This window comes from Polypterus senegalus, chromosome 3 (genome assembly GCF_016835505.1).
Source record: "Polypterus senegalus isolate Bchr_013 chromosome 3, ASM1683550v1, whole genome shotgun sequence".
In the NCBI taxonomy this organism is placed as follows: domain Eukaryota; kingdom Metazoa; phylum Chordata; class Cladistia; order Polypteriformes; family Polypteridae; genus Polypterus; species Polypterus senegalus.
This window is the reverse complement of record NC_053156.1, coordinates 21,098,897-21,116,237: the sequence shown is the minus strand read 5'-3', so window position 1 is coordinate 21,116,237 and position 17,341 is coordinate 21,098,897. Positions and strand designations below refer to the sequence as shown.

General features: G+C 41.7%; 1 protein-coding gene across 3 annotated transcripts in view; it reads left to right on the top strand.

Annotated features, from left to right (window-relative positions):
• The window catches only part of LOC120524909 (tensin-2-like), a 218,250-nt gene that overhangs the window by 89,822 nt on the left and 111,087 nt on the right, over positions 1 to 17,341 (top strand). For all 3 annotated transcript variants that reach the window (XM_039746766.1, XM_039746765.1, XM_039746768.1), the window contains exons 2-3: positions 4,154 to 4,259; positions 15,774 to 15,811. In XM_039746766.1, the coding sequence (XP_039602700.1) occupies positions 4,154 to 4,259; positions 15,774 to 15,811 (144 nt within the window). The remainder of the gene's footprint in view (positions 1 to 4,153; positions 4,260 to 15,773; positions 15,812 to 17,341) is intronic.

The following is a 17,341-nucleotide window of genomic DNA, read 5'->3' as shown; positions in this document are numbered from 1 at the left end:
TGAGATCTATCAGTCTGGTAAAGGTTATAAAGCCATTTCTAAAGCTTTGGGACTCCAGCAAACCACAGTGAGAGCCATTATCCACAAATGGCAAAAACATGGAACAGTGGTGAACCTTCCCAGGAGTGGCCGGCCGACCAAAATTACCCCAAGAGCACAGAGACGACTCATCCGAGAGGTCACAAAAGACCCCAGGACAACGTCTAAAGAACTGCAGGCCTCACTTGCCTCAATTAAGGTCAGTGTTCACGACTCCACCATAAGAAAGAGACTGGGCAAAAACGGCCTGCATGGCAGATTTCCAAGACGCAAACCACTGTTAAGCAAAAAGAACATTAGGGCTCGTCTCAATTTTGCTAAGAAACATCTCAATGATTGCCAAGACTTTTGGGAAAATACCTTGTGGACTGATGAGACAAAAGTTGAACTTTTGGAAGGCAAATGTCCGTTACATCTGGCGTAAAAGGAACACAGCATTTCAGAAAAGAACATCATACCAACAGTAAAATATGGTGGTGGTAGTGTGATGGTCTGGGGTTGTTTTGCTGCTTCAGGACCTGAAAGGCTTGCTGTGATAGATGGAACCATGAATTCTACTGTCTACCAAAAATCCTGAAGGAGAATGTCCGGCCATCTGTTCGTCAACTCAAGCTGAAGCGATCTTGGGTGCTGCAACAGGACAATGACCCAAAACACACCAGCAAATCCACCTCTGAATGGCTGAAGAAAAACAAAATGAAGACTTTGGAGTGGCCTAGTCAAAGTCCTGACCTGAATCCAATTGAGATGCTATGGCATGACCTTAAAAAGGTGGTTCATGCTAGAAAACCCTCAAATAAAGCTGAATTACAACAATTCTACAAAGATGAGTGGGCCAAAATTCCTCCAGAGCTGTAAAGACTCATTGCAAGTTATCGCAAGCGCTTGATTGCAGTTATTGCTGCTAAGGGTGGCCCAACCAGTTATTAGGTTCAGGGGCAATTACTTTTCACACAGGGCCATGTAGGTTTGGATTTTTTTCCCTAAATAATAAAAACCATCATTTAAAAACTGCATTTTGTGTTTACTTGTGTTATATTTGACTAATGGTTAAATGTGTTTGATGATCAGAAACATTTTGTGTGACAAACATGCAAAAGAATAAGAAATCAGGAAGGGGGCAAATAGTTTTTCACACCACTGTAACAAAAAAACTTCTATACAAGCTCCATAGAACATATAGTCTGCATAGACAGTATGTAGTAAAACTCGTAGGGTGTGATCAACGTGGACATCGGCTTTAACGTTTTCAGTGCAATACATATGTATGCCAATTGGTATGGACTTTATAAAGGCAGCTTTGATGTTTGTGATGTGCCATCTGTTGAAATGAATAATGCAGTCCATATGTCTCTGCTATGTGTCACTTGATATGGGCTTCATAAAAGCAGTGTTCTTTTTTGTGATGTGCCATCTGTTTGAAAAGAAAATGCAATGAATATGTCTCTGTTATATGTCATTTGGTATGGGATTCATAAAAGCATTGCTAATGTTTGTGATGCACCATCTGTTGGAATAACAAATGCAATGTACAGTTAGGTCCATAAATATTTGGACAGACAGCTTTTTTCTCATTTTGGTTCTGTACATTAATTACCACAATAAATTTTAAATGAAACAACTCCGATGCAGTTGAAGTGCACAAAAGTGAACAAAATGATTGCATAAAAATGTGAGAAAACTAAAGTATTTTTGAACACAATCCCTTAATTTCAGGAGCTCAAAAGTAATTGGCCAATTGACTCAAAGGCTATTTCATGGGCAGGTGTGTTCAAGTCCGTCGTTATGTCTTATCAGTTAACAGATAAAAGGCCTGGAGTTGATTTGAGGTGTGGTGCTCGCATGTGGAAGATTTTGCTGTGAACAGACAACATGCGGTCAAAGGAGCTCTCCATGCAGGTGACAGAAGCCATCCTTAAGCTGCGAAAACAGAAGAAACCCATCCGAGAAATTGCTACAATATTACGAGTGGCAAAATCTACAGTTTGGTACATCCTGAGAAAGACAGCAAGCACTGGTGAACTCAGCAAGCAAAAAGACCTGGACGTCCACGGAAGACAACAGTAGTGGATGATCACAGAATCATTTCCATGGTGAAGAGAAACCCCTTCACAACAGCCAGCCAAGTGAACAACACTCTCCAGGGGGTCCAAGTCTACCATCAAGAGAAGACTCCATGAAAGTAAATCCAGAGGGTGCACTGCAAGGTCAAGCCACTCATAAGCCTCAAGAATAGAAAGGCTAGATTGGACTTTGCTAAAGAACATCTAAAAAGCCAGCACAGTTCTGGAAAACATTCTTTGGACAGATGAAACCAAGATCAACCTCTACCAGAATGATGGCAAGAAAAAGTATGGAGAAGGCGTGGAACAGCTCATTATCCAAAGCATAGCACATCATCTGTAAAACACGGTGGAGTCAGGCAGTGTGATGGCTTGGGTGCATGGCTGCCAGTGGCACTGGGACACTAGTGTTTATTGATGATGTGACACAGGACAGAAGCAGCCGAATGAATTCTGAGGTGTTCAGAGACATACTGTCTGCTCAAATCCAGCTAAATGCGTCAAATTGATTGGGCGGCGTTTCATGATACAGATGGACAATGACCCAAAACATACAGCCAAAGCAACCCAGGAGTTTATTAAAGCAAAGAAGTGGAAAATTCTTGAATGGCCAAGTCAGTCACCTGATCTTAACCCAACTGAGCAGGCATTTCACTTGTTGAAGACTAAACTTCAGACAGAAAGGCCCACAAACAAACAGCAACTGAAGCTGCTGCAGTAAAGGCCTGGCAGAGCATTAAAAAGGAGGAAACCCAGCATCTGGTGATGTCCAGGAGTTCAAGACTTCAGGCTGGCATTGCCAGCAAAGGGTTTTTAACCAAGTATTAGAAATGAACATTTTATTTCCAGTTATTTAATTTGTCTAATTACTTTTGAGCCCCTGAAATGAAGGGATTGTGTTAAAAATACTTTAGTTGCCTCACATTTTTATGCAATCGTTTTGTTCAACCCACTGAATTAAAGCTGAAAGTCTGCACTTCAACTGCATCTGAGTTGTTTCATTTAAAATTCATTGTGGTAATGTACAGAACCAAAATGAGAAAAAAGTTGTCTCTGTCCAAATATTTATGGACCTAACTGTATATGTCGTTAAATATCATTTTGTATAGGATTCATTAAAGCAGTGTTGATGTTTGTGATATGTCATCTGTTGGAGTGACAAATGTAATGCATGCCTTTGTTATATGCCATTTGGCATGGGCTTTATAAAAAATGTTAATTTTTGTGATGTGCCATCTGTTGCAAAAGCATATGCTATATATATATATATATATATATATATATATATATATATATATATATATATATATATATAAATATGTCTCTGTTATATGCCATTATGTTATGGGATTCACAAAAGCAGTATTAATGTTTGTGATGCACCATCTGTTTGAATGACAAATGCAATGCATGTCTTTGTTATATGCCATTTGGTATGGGATTCGTAAAGGCAGTGTTAATGTTTGTGATACAGCATCTATTGAATTACAGACGTAACATAAAGATGGACGCACATTCAGACACACAGGCACTTTTACTATTAAGGTGAATAATGTATAATTTAGAAATACTGAGCACTGTATGTCATTTCTTCCACAAAAGATAAAATGCAAGATATATAGAATATATTCAGAAATTGTTTGAAAATGTATAAAATCTATTGAATGTATTACTATTCATTGTCCTATTCAGTCTTTTTCCATAATATTGTGCTCCTTGAGTTCTGTTTCTACTCACATCATTAAAATAACAGAGTAGCAGTAGAGTGGAGTTAACCTCAGGCCCACCTGGGGCTCAGATATTGTAGTATTTGCCTGTATTCCCTCCTCCTTCTCCACCTCTGATCACCTCAATTTTGGGGGGTATATAGTGGAGCATTTATGGAGTTGGTGCTCCTGAACCATTTAAAATCTTGGAAACAGTGTCAGGCACAGGAGGGCTGTGATCTTCAGTTCACACGTTGTCAGTCAGGTGACAACCAGTTGACTAAAACGGCTTGAATGTAGAAAGCATTCCATTAAAAGAGTTCCTCTCTGTTCTTAATTTTTCAGCCAGCAAAGAAGGATCTGCACACTTTCAAGGAGAAGTCCTTCAAGAAGAGGCGGCAGTGCGCAGTGTGCAAGCAGCCAGTGGAGAATCAGGGGTCTTTCTGCCGGGGTGAGTCTGAGTGTTTTGACGTGTAGTGAGAGCAGACCAGCATGGAGCTGCTTGATTTTCATTGTCATGTCTTCATAAAGTGCGGTGATAGCATGCAGGAGTGTGTGCCCAGTCTAGGGGAAGATTTTCTGCTTACACCGCAGGTTCAAACTGTCATCCCTCCCAGCATACAACAATCATTTAACATTCAGTCGAGGTCAAAGGTGACTGGAGCCTACCCTGGCAACTCTGGGCCCAAAAATGTTTCAAACCTTGGACAGGGCAACAGTTCATCATAGGACCTTCTCACGCCCACACATACACTGGGACAAACTGGAATAGATAGATAGATAGAAGTCACCATATAACAGATAGACAGATAGAAATGAAAGGCACTAAAAATAGATATGTAATACACCCTGTAATAGATAGATATGAAAGGCACTATATAATAGGTAGATGAATAGCTAAATAGATATAAAACACATTTTATAATAGATAGATAGATATACAAGGCACTATATAATAAGTAGATGAATAGCTAAATGGATATAAAACATTTATAATAGATAGATATACAAGGCACTATATAATAAGTAGATAAATAGCTAATTAGATATAAAACATTTATAATAGATAGATATACAAGGCACTATATAATAAGTAGATAAATAGCTAATTAGATATAAAACGTATTTTAAAATAGATAGATATGCAAGGTACTATATAATAGATAGATAGATATGCAAGGCACTATATAAGAAGTAGATAAATAGCTAAATAGATATAAAACGTATTTTAAAATAGACTAGGCTGACCCGCCTTTTAAGGCGACCGACTTTTAAGTTGACCACTTCTTAAGGCAATTCAATATGTAGATCAATTTGATATTTTATACAAACTCATTAATTTGGTTATATTGCATTTGAGCGGTATTACTTTAATACTCGTAGTTTCTGTTATTTTTGTGATGAAATTTAAACTTTTTTTCTATATTGAGGTCGCCTTTTGAACCCCCCTGATATTTACTACGCGGTGAGGCCTTTGTACTCCATCAACATGAATTATTTCCAGAGACATAATTTTGTCTATTTTTCCAGCGCATCGCGCACAAAAGCAAGGGAACGATGGGAGCACCAGAACTCTGCTCACATCATGTCACTTCGTACCGCAAACTGCAAGTAGTAAGTCTGTGATAAGCGGAATACCGCTACGCTTTCCACTCACGGGACGGAAGGACAATCCCGACCGCTTTTATATAGTAAGAAAGAAGAAGAAGATATCGCACAGTCTGGAGTAGAAAATCATCTTTTACCTGGAAAAACTAAACTACAAATCCCATCGTGCATTGCAAAATGGATGGGGCGTGTGTGAAACTCCGCACCTGCGTAGCACTCACGGGACGGAAGGACACCCGACCGCTTTTATATAGAAGGATAGATAGATATGCAAGGCACTATATAATAAGTAGATGAATAGCTAAATGGATATAAAACGTATTTTAAAATAGATAGATATACAAGGCACTATATAATAAGTATTTGAATAGCTAAATAGATATAAAACACATTTTATAATAGATATGCAAGGAGCTATATAATATACATATATGAAAGGCACTATATAATGGATAGATATGAAAGGCACTATATAATAGATGAATAGCTAGATAGATATGAAATACAAATTTATTATATAAAGACAGATATGCAAGGCACTATATATTAGAAAGCAACTATATAATAGGTAGATGAATAGTTAGATAGAGATGAAAGGCATTATATAATAGATTTGCAAGGCACTATATAATATATAGACAGGTGTGAAAGGCTCTATATAATGGATAGATATGATAGGCATTATATATTAGAAAGGCACTGTAAAATAAATCGATATTACAGAAACAATATAATAGAAAGATATGAAAGGCCCTATATTACAGAATAGAAAGATACTGCTTTGTGTGCCAAGAGGAAATGTAGTTTTTACAGAAGCTCAACAAATATTGGGCACCAGGCAACTGTATGTGTGCCACTGTGTACCCGAGTGTGCCCAGTGATGGACTGATGTCAGTCCATGGATGGTTTCTGCTTTGCTCTTAAGAGGCCTGTCTGATGATAATCAACTCCAGAAAGCAGTTACATGAATGTGTCTGGGTGTGTGCGTCGCTGTCTCTAGTGTTGGACTGCTCTCATGCCCAAGAATGCCCTCCTTTATTTCCACTGCTTTTGGGATGGGCTTTGTCCCCCCAGACCCAGCACTGTGACAACCAACTTCATAAAATGAATGAATGACTTTTTTGTGTGAGTGTGTGTGTGTGTGTATCCAGTCCAATAAAGGTCCCTTGTTTATGCCCAGTGCTGCTGGGAAAAGCTCCAGCCCCAGACCCTAAACAGTAAGAAATGATTTGATTTTGGGGTGTATGCCTTGAGTGTGCTTCATTAATAACTGGCATCAGGTCTGTGGTTGGCTAAGGTCCTGTGCTTGAAGCAGCTGCGATTGGACCAATCCTAACAGACCTTGCACCTTTATAACCAACATCATAAAATAAATGAGTGAAACTTTGTGAGTGCGTGTGTGTTTCCAGTCCAATAATGATCCCTTGTTGATGTCCAGTGTGGCTAGGAAAGCCTCCAACCCCAGACCCTACATTGTTTGGGGATGTATGCCTTTAGTGTTTCCCATTAAGTATTGGCATCAGCTCCATGGATGGTTTCTGCCCTGTGCTTTTGCCATCCCGCCAGACTCTGTACCATAGTGGCCTTCTTCAGATGAGTGTTTGTGTGTGTGAGAGACAGAGTGTCCTGTGATGGACGGCCATTGAGTCCAATAGTGACCCCTGCTTTATGAACAGTGCTGGCAGAACAGACACCTGCTGTCCACGTCACTGCACTGGACTTAGTGGCCTCAGGGAGTGAATGGAGGATTCATTGTGTACCCTTTGTAACGTGCAGTAGCTCCGGTTAATGTGAATGCAGTTATGATGTTTTATTATTCAATTTCATAGTGAGGGATCATTAATTGCATATTCAGAGATTCATCCACATTGTTTGATGTGACAGAATGTTTCTGTGGAACACTAAAGCATATGTCAGGGGTCCCCAGCTCCAGTCCTGGCTGCAGGTTTTCATTCTAACCCTTATCTTAATTGGTGACCAGTTTTTGCTGCTCATTAACTCCTTTTCCTTTTATTTTAATTGACTTGTTTTTAAGATTTGTTCTCCTGGTTGTTCCCCTGAAGTGCTTCATTTCTTTCCTTAAAAGGCACCCAAACAGAAATGAAATGTGAAGTGAGTGAGCCAACAGAAGACCAACTAAGTCAGGGCCTCAAACTTCAACCAGTTGCTTCATTAGGCGCCGAGTCTCTTCGTTAATTAAACTCGTTCTTTAATTCCATGGCTTGTTGTGCAATAGCCGACATTTCTGAAATTGCTGATTTCTTCTTTTTTAAGGGCTCTGGTCAAATGTTTTGTGGACCTGAGCAGGTCAACATTCTTGAGACCTTCATCTTTTTTTTATCTTCAGATATTGGATGATTGTATGATGTTGGCTGGTCATGTTTTGGCTCTCATTATCATTTGGCTGCTAATTCGGAAAAAAGAAACACTTAAGGGGTCTGAGTCAATTAAAATGAATTCAAAAGAAGTGAATTAGCAGTAAAAACAGGTCACTCATTAAGAAAAGGGTTAAAATGAAAACCTGTGTTCAATCAGGCGGGTGTTGGAACTTGGAGTCTCGGGACAGGCAGCAGAATCGAGATTTATCGTATGGCGCACATACAGACTCGCTTCAGATGGGAAGAGCGAGCGGCCATAGGCAGCGCTTACATTTATCACAGTTCTTATCACACAAGTCATCGGACTCTTACCATTCCCCTGCTGTAGTTCTGCCTCTAATTCATTCCACCATTATGTCTCAGCTGAGGGGGTGTCAAACCCCTCTCTGTCCATCATGTCTGTCTGATAAGGCCTACTAGATCAGCCCTCACATTCCCTCTCTGTCCGAGGGGCTTGTCCTCTTCCAGCTCTCCTGCACATTTCACCTTTGGCTTAATGAACTATTGGTGGTTTCTTCCTCATACAGAATAAAAAAAAATATGTAAGCATAAGTCTTTTCAATCCTAATTCTTACATCTTAATGCGTGGTGAAATATAGTGCCTACTTTTCTCATGCGCTTCTAATACTGATACAATTACCAATTTCAGGAATACATTTTTCTATACCTGCAGTCACTGTGGCCCTCCAGGACCCCCGGTGTACGGGCATGTCTTTAGTGTGTGTGTGTGTGTATGTGTGTGTCAAGTGTGCACACGGTTAGTTATACATGTTATATCAGCCCCAATTCCTGACTGAAACAGCCATTCCTGCAGTATGTGTGGGGCGTACGCTAAAAACAAAACGATATTTTATATGTTACTTACCCCATGTGGTTTGTAGTAGTGATGGCCGAAAAAAATGTAATCTCATGTTTTGCAACAGAACAGAAATAGTGATGTTGCTGTTATAAATGGCGTCTATGGGGACAAAGGCTGGATAACAGCAAATGATAGATAGATAGATAGATAGATAGATAGATAGATAGATAGATAGATAGATAGATAGATAGATAGATAGATAGATATGAAAGGCACTATATAACAGATAGATAGATAGATATGAAAGGCACTATATGATAGATAGATAAATAGATGTGAAAGGCACTATATAACAGATAGATAGATAGATATGAAAGGCACTATATAACAGACAGATAGATATGAAAGGCACTATATAATAGATACATAGTGTGGTAGATAGGGGGCGCTCTCGCTCTCTTGAACTCCTGTCCATGACTCCAGACACCAGGTAAAAGTCCAAATATTGACTTTATTAAATCTCCACAGTGCACCAAGCACCCTCTCCTCCACAATACTCATATACTACACAATAACTAATACAATAAACCAATCCTCCAGCTCCCAGACGCGTTGCCACCCTTCCACCCAGCTCAGCTCGCCGTCTGGGAGCTCTCACTGTCCTTTTATATCTCCTGACCCGGAAGTGTTTCCAATCCCCAGTCCATGTGATTCCCAATCACTTCCGGGTCAGGTAAAAGATCATTTCTTCAACCTGGAAGCCCGTCGCTCTTCCTATGACGAACTTCCGGGTCATAGGGCACAAAGAAATCTTCGGTCCTCCCTGCAGCTCCCTCTTGTGGCCCCCATGGCATCCAGCAGGGCTGTGCATAAAAACCACATTGTCCATGATGCCCTGCTGGTCTTCTGGGGACCTCCATGCTGCAAGGAGGGCTCCACCTGGCGGCTTGGGGGTATTGGCCAGGATAAATGGCCGGCCATCCTCCACAATAGATAGATGTGAAAGGCACTATATGATAGATAGATAGATAGATAGATAGATAGATACTTTATTAATCCCAAGGTTAAATTCACATACTCCAGCAGCAGCATACTGATAATAAACAATATTAAATTAAAGAGTGATAACAATGCAGGTATAACAGACAATAACTTAACAATAATGTTAATGTTTACCCGCCCAAGAATTGAAGAGTCTCATAGTGTGGGTCTCCTCAGTCTGTCAGTGGAGCAGGACGGTGACAGCAGTCTGTCTGTCGCTGAAGCTGCTCCTCTGTCTGGAGATGATCCTGTTCAGTGGATGCAGTTGATCCTCCATGATTGACAGGAGTCTGCTCAGCGCCCGTCGCTCTGCCACTGATGTCAGACTGTTCAGCTCCGTGCCTACAATAGAGCCTGCCTTCCTCACCAGTTTGTCCAGGCGTGAGGCGTCCCTCTTCTTTATGCTGCCTCCCCAGCATACCACCATGTAGATGAGGGCGCTCGCCACAACCGTCTGATAGAACATCTGTAGCATCTTATTGCAGATGTTGAAGGACACCAGCCTTCTAATGAAGTATAGTCGGCTCTGACCTTTCTTACACAGAACATCAGTATTGGCAGTCCAGTCCAATTTATCATCCAGCTGCACTCCCAGGTATTTATTGGTCTGCACCCTGTGCACAGTCACCTCTGATGATCACGGGGTCCATGAGGGGCCTGGGCCTCCTAAAATCCACCACCAGCTCCTTGGTTTTGCTGGTCAAAATGTCCATGGAAAAATCTCACATTACTCATGTCATGTCACCCAGTTGTATGCTCGTAATGTTTCAAACGCGTATATTTTTACTAAAATATTGTTTAAATAAACCATGTCTGGAAAACTTTCTAGCGAATGAAAATGGAAGGCGTTTTTGTATCGCCTGTTCAGGAGCAGAGAAGAAAAGACTGCGATTCGAGAGCCGAGCCTTGACTCTTTAACAACAAGTGCGCGTCCTCCTGTCTTTCACCAAAACTGAGAGTCAGAAACGACGAAGCACAGATCCTGTTAAATCAACCTGCAAGCGCAGACCACCAAGATTCAAGAGTCTTTATTGTCATTTCATCCACATACAGTCATAGAGCATACAGTGAAACGAAACAACGTTCCTCCAGGACCACGGTGCAACATACTGTAGAGCACAGGACACCGAAGAATCCATGACACATAAAGACATATAATATATAACAAGGTGCATGTGAGTCAAGTGTGCAAACATGTGCCACCATGTGCAACATTGCAGAGAAGAACACATGTATCAGATATCAGACCGCTCCATGAGTGTTCAGGGGGGAAAAAACTGTGACCCATTCTGCTGAATGCTTCGGTACCTTTTTTCCCAATGGCAGGAGTGTAAAGAGTGAGTGTGAAGGGTGTGTTGGGTCATTCACAATGCTGGTGGCTTTGTGGATGCAGAGAATGGTGTAAATGTCCATGATGGAAGGAAGAGAGACACCGATGATCTTCTCAGCTGTCTTTACTATCTGCTTTACGATCCCTGACCATGCAAGGAAAGGCTTGTTAACCAGTCACGGATAGTGGGATGACCAATGCAGTTATCTTTGACCCCAGACGTCACCTGTAGCAACACAATAGCAACTGCTTACAACGGCGGTTCTCAACCTGTGGCTGAAATAGCAAATAAAACGGGCGCCAAGATGTGAAAAAAAGAAAACAAGAATCGGAAATATGAAAAATTCCTCTATTGAAACCAACGCAGATTAACTTAAACTACATTCTGATACTAGAAAAATAAATATGGTGTTAGATAAATGTCGATAAATGTTAAGTAGGCATAATAAAACTTGTAGAGGTGTATCGGCAGCAAAAAATATAGGAATAAATTTTATCAGGGTTTCAAAAAAGCGTTAGGGGAGCGCGATTACAACTGTTATGAAAACTCGGGTCGCAAATACTTAAAGGTTGAGAAACGCTGGCTTATAACAATACAGCACAAAAATGGCGGCATGTGTGTGGAAACAAACTGGCATCCCAGCAAGATGTCAGGTGTTTTTAGGACCCTTTAAACAAGAGAATTCCAGAAGTGGGTTCGACGGATAATTAAAACCCTAAACGGGACAAAGAAAAGTGAAAATACGAGAAAGAAAAGTAAAAACTGAAAGTAAATCATGACAGCGTTTGAAATAACTGGGATCATTTAATGGTGGTCTGTGGATCTGCACGGGTGAGCTGACCTCTAGCTGCTCATAAACTTTTCAGTTCTTTTTTAACTTTTATTTGTTTGTTTTTGCTTTGCGAAGCAAACCCCCCCCCAAAACCTACTATTGTCTGTGGGGGATCTTTAGATTCATCAAAAATTTTTATCATTTTTATTTTGACGAATCTCGATGTTTTAGGGTCCCCTGATACCGAAAACATTGATATCTCGATGATGGGTGTGTGTGTATCTGTGTGTCTTGAGGACTTCCTTGAGCTAAAGCGGCTGGATGGAGAAATACGTACAAGTCTTAAAATCTTAAGTCTGTGAAGAGCTGATGATGTGCTGATTAGTTTTTGAGCCAAATCGTACAAGAGAACGAGGCAGCACTCTAGCAGGGGTGTCGAACTCCAGTCCTGGAGGGCCGCAGTGGCTGCAGGTTTTCATTCTAACCATCTTCTTAATTGGTGACCAGTTTTTGATGCTAATTAACTTCTTTAGCCTTAGCTTTAATTAGCTAAGGCCCCTTAGTTGTTTTTTCCTTAATTAGCAGCCAGACAGCAATGAGACATAAAACAAGCAGGACACGACCAGCTCACCTGCACCCATCAAGCAAAATCTGAAAATAAAGATGAAGGTCTCAGTAAGGTTGATCCCTCAGGTTACCAAAACATTTTAGGAGTTCTTAGAAATAAAAACAGAATATCAACAGTTCTGGAAATGTCTGCTGTGGCAGAAAGAGAGCAGCAACAAGCCATGGAATTGAATAACGGGTTTAATTAACAGCAAGAATCAGCGTCTCATTAAGGAACTGGTTGGAGTTTGAAGCCCCAATTTAGCTGGTCAACTGTTGGCTCGTTTCATGTCCCATTTCTGTTTGGCTGCCATTTAATGAAGAAAAGAATTCATTCAGAAGACTTAATCCTTAAAAAACAGGGCTATTAAAATAGAGGTGCAGTGAAAACTGGACACCGATTAGGAAAAGGGTTAGAAAGAAAACCTGCACCCACTGCGGCCCTCCAGGCCTGGAGTTTGACACCATACCGTAATTCTGCAGTTCATTTTGAATTCTTCTCATCGATTGCTATCGTAATGACCTCTTTTATGATCAGAAAGATCAGAGCGGTAAATCATTACTAAAATGTTATCGGATCACTTGGGTAACTTGGTTCCTCAGGCACAAGGCCTAGTGACGCTCACATCTGAATTTTTTTTTTTTATTTCATACCCTTTATTAATCCCTGAGGAGAAACTGTCTTTTCACGTGACCTTTGGAGTGCAGGGAGCAATTTTCTGGTTAAGGCCCAACAGAGGAACATCCTTTCTGGCAGTAGTGGGATTTGAGCCAACAACCGTCCAGATACCAGCGCAGACCCTTGGCCACAGAGCCACCACACTACCTTGTTGATGCGGCCTCTCAGTGAACTTTACACTGTGCAGTGTTAGCCAATGAGTTAAGCCGTTACTGGGTTGGACCAATGAATGAGGGGGAGGCGGGTCTTCAATTCAAATGCTCGTTAGGGCCTTCCGGAATTATTTAACTACTCACACCGTTTCTCATAAGTACTCGCGTGGTGTACTTTATGCACCACTGTTAAAATGGCTATTTATATGAATGATGTGATGTTGTAATTTAAAATAATGCAATCGTTTTAAGTTGTACATGTTTTTACTGTTATTTAATACCACATTACTATAATAATATGACACAGTCTAGGACTATCTGTTGTGATGCCCAGGGTGCGTACAGCCATTCTATCCCCGACACAAACAGGCAGGACACCAATTGCCACACAGCCCAAAGTTTATTAACAGTTCAGCACCAACACCACGCAGTCCCTTTTGCCGCCAGTCCTTCCACCTTCACTTCTCCTAAGGCTTCATCCTCTTTCTCCCAACTCTGGCCATTGACTTCTGGTGACTGGCCCCAACGAGGTTCTTCCGGCCGCACTTCCGGAGTAGGGCCCTAAAAGCATCCATGTGCCCCCTTGCGGTGTCCACGGGTTCCAGCAGGGTTGAGCTCCCATGCTTATGACCCATATCAAAGGGGGGCTGCCCTCTGTCGATACGGGGAAGAAACTGACCTGGAAATACTCTCTCCCCCGGTCCTTCCATAGTCAGGGTGTCACCACACTGAAACTAAACCTGATCCACTTCTCTGGTGCTCATTCGTTACCGGTCGCACCTTCATCCACGGCAGGATTTGCACACGGATCGCATTTCAATTCCGTTGTTGAATGTTCTTTGCAGATAAAGTCACTGCAAGATGAACATCTCGTCGTTGTCATACATACATAAGTATCAAACGCCACCATGTGGAACTAGCGACTGTGTATCCACTCGTAAAAACTGGCTGAGGGAACACTGGAGGGAAACCATTGTGACACTGGACTTGTGGTGGGTCAAGCGTTGACGGCGGAAGCTGCCGGTAGGTTTAATTAAAAGGATACGCCAGTGTGAGTAGCTAAGGCTTAACAATGTTTTAGTAAAAAGCCATGCGTTTGGAAGATTATGAGCATACAACTGGACGACCTGCTTATGTGAGATGTTTCTATTTGCTGGTATCCAACATTGGTCACCATAGACTTCTGTGACGTCCGAATCTTCACTTCTGCATGAAAACCTCAGGTGAGAAATTTCTCGGCCTTAACTACAAAACACATGAGGGAAGGAACTGGAACCGGGCGTGATCTCTGCTGGACTTTCTTGTATACTCAGATACGGCGATGGATATTTGAGGAGTAAACCACAAGATAATGATTTGTATTTTTATATTATGTACATTAAAGAACCATCAACAACAAATCAAATCTCTATATATATAAAATCCAATGTCTGTCTGTCTGTCTCTCCGCTTTTCATGATAGTACGACTTAACAGATTTAGATCTTTTTTTTTTCTATAATTTTCTTGAACATTCCAGTTGATTTTACAACGTGTTTCATCGCAAGTGTCATAGTTCGCTTACGGCAACGATATAGTCGGGCAAATCCGAGACAGAAGCTGTGGGCCGAAGGGATGGGGGCGGGGACCTCCTCACTCACGTGCCAGCATCGGGGCGTGTACTTAACCTATGCTTAGCTAGCGAATGAGAGAACTATTTAACGGATTTTGATCAGGCTTTTTTTTCTATAATTTGCTTGAACATTCCGGTTGATTTTGCGACTTCTCTCATTGTGCCAAGTATCATAGTTTGCTTGCGCAAATCCGAGAGACACAGAGCGGGCTGAGGGGATGTGCGGGGCCCTCATCACTCACGCAGCCGCATCGGGGCGTAACCTTACCTCCGCTTAGCTAGCGAACGAGAGAACTACTTAACTTAATCTTCTATGATTTGCTTGAACATTCTGGTTGATTTTGCGACTTCTCCCATCGCGCTAAGAATCAAAGTTTGCTTGCAGGAGCGATTTATTAGTGCTAATCCAAGACAGAGGCTGCAGGCCGAAGGGAGGGGGAAGTGTGATGTCAGGAGTGGGGAGCCGGGCAAGGCGGGGCGTTGCCCTACTCACTGTCCTGTTTCACTAATACGCGGGTGGAGCCGCGGGGCACAACTTGTTAATAATATATTGAACAATGACTATAAAAGCAAAGTTGAATAAACTGGACTCTGCAGCTGCATGAATAAAAGGTAAAGTACCACTTCTGGTTAGCGGAAATAGCCCAAAAGTCGATCGAAATCTACGTTTTGTACCTAACACTTGTATGCAATATTGGTTGACCTAAGTGAAAGTGTACTCAAGTTATAGTGTTTATACACACACATACATGATTCCAAAAACTGTATTTTTGGCCTCCGGGAGGCCTCAAACATCGAGATTCTTCAAAATCTCGACATCGAATTTTTGGATGATTACAATACTTTCCCTATACTTTGTATACGAGAAAGTAAATGTATATCTAATTTTTGGGTGGAATATTCCTTTAATGAATCATGAGCTCAGCTCCTTTTAAGGCAGATCTTCTCCCCAACTGAGATTCTTTCTTTTTATCTTTTCTCTCCACAGTGTGTAAGACAGCAGCGCACAAGAAATGCGAAGCCAAGGTGAGTAGGCATGTCCATCCCGAGCCGCATTCCTCTGTCAGGCTCTCCCAGTGGGGCTCGCAGGGTTGAGCTGGCATGTGAACCTGGCGACTCCTTGACTTCTGTTTAACCTCTGGGCTGACGTTATGCGTGTTTGACATTTTGTGATAAAAGCACAGTATGGAGGTCGTTTGTCATTTCAGACGCGCAGAAGCATTTCCTTTGGGCCTTCGGGGTCATCCACAGCCTGTGTGCCCCGTTGCCTTATCACCGATGAGCCACTTTGAAAGCCCTGCCAAGTTTGTGTCCAACAGGCAGCCAACTCTGGAAATGGCACCGGCCGCCTTCCTGATCGCAATCTGCCTAAATGCGCAGGAAGCATGAGGGGCAGTGGCCGGCGTAGCGCTTGCGTAAGGCAGATTTAGAGATTTAGGTCAAGGCGTTGAGGAAGCGACAGAAAAGCAACTTCATGTTTGAATGAAGTGAAGACTTGGCACTCTGTGTCATTCACATGGGGACTCTGGTGTAGTCCTGCAGTTCGGGTTGGCGATGTCACTTGTCTGAGGAGTGTGCGGATGGTGCAGGAGAGCAACAGTAGTGGTGGGGCCAGGATATCATTAAAAGGTGGGTCATGGGGGACATCTCATGTAATTTTAATAACTGTTAAATACATATTCATTTCAAAAAAAAAATTCGAATCAGAGTCATAACAACATTATGGAAGTGCATTGGATTCATTAAAGAAAAATGATTATGACTTAATCTCTCTCTCTCTCTCTCTCTCTCCATATATATATATATATATATATATATATATATATATATATATATATATATATATATAGAGATATATATATATATATGTAGATATAGATATATATTGTGAGATCCAGCCCGGACACAGACAGGTGGACACCCATGGTTTTGTAACCAACACAGGGTTGAGCTTCCATGCCCTGTTCCCGTGGTCCCCATACCAACCAGGGTGGCTACCCTTTCGTGGTCCGGAGGAGGTGTAGTCCCTCCCTCTCCCAGTCCTTCCAGGCATCCCGGCTGGGTACCGCCCCCAGCTGCTCGCCACAGTATACCGACGTGATTGTATGTGTGGTTAACCCGTGATGAATGTTTGCCGAATGGCAAACTACCTATACAATCAGGTTGGGACTCAGACTACGAATGCAATGAATATAATTACTCCGATCTACAGGCTGTCAAATAAACGAACCACACGCCATGACACAGTGTAAAGGCACTTCATTTCTGACGCTGATGTCCAAGGTTCGATCCCCACAAGGGGAGCAGTAGAGTGTGTACGCCTGATGAGCCCAAACAAGGGTGAAACACGTGTCGCATACTCTTTGCATTATTTGACAGTAAACTATGCAATATATATATATGTATATATATATATAAAATCCAATGTCTGTCTGTCTGTCTGTCCGCTTTTCACAAGAGAACTACTTAACGGATTTAGATTGTTTTTTTTTCTATAATTTGGTTTTCTCATCTCGCTAAGTATCATAGTTCGCTTGTGGTACCGATTTATGTGCG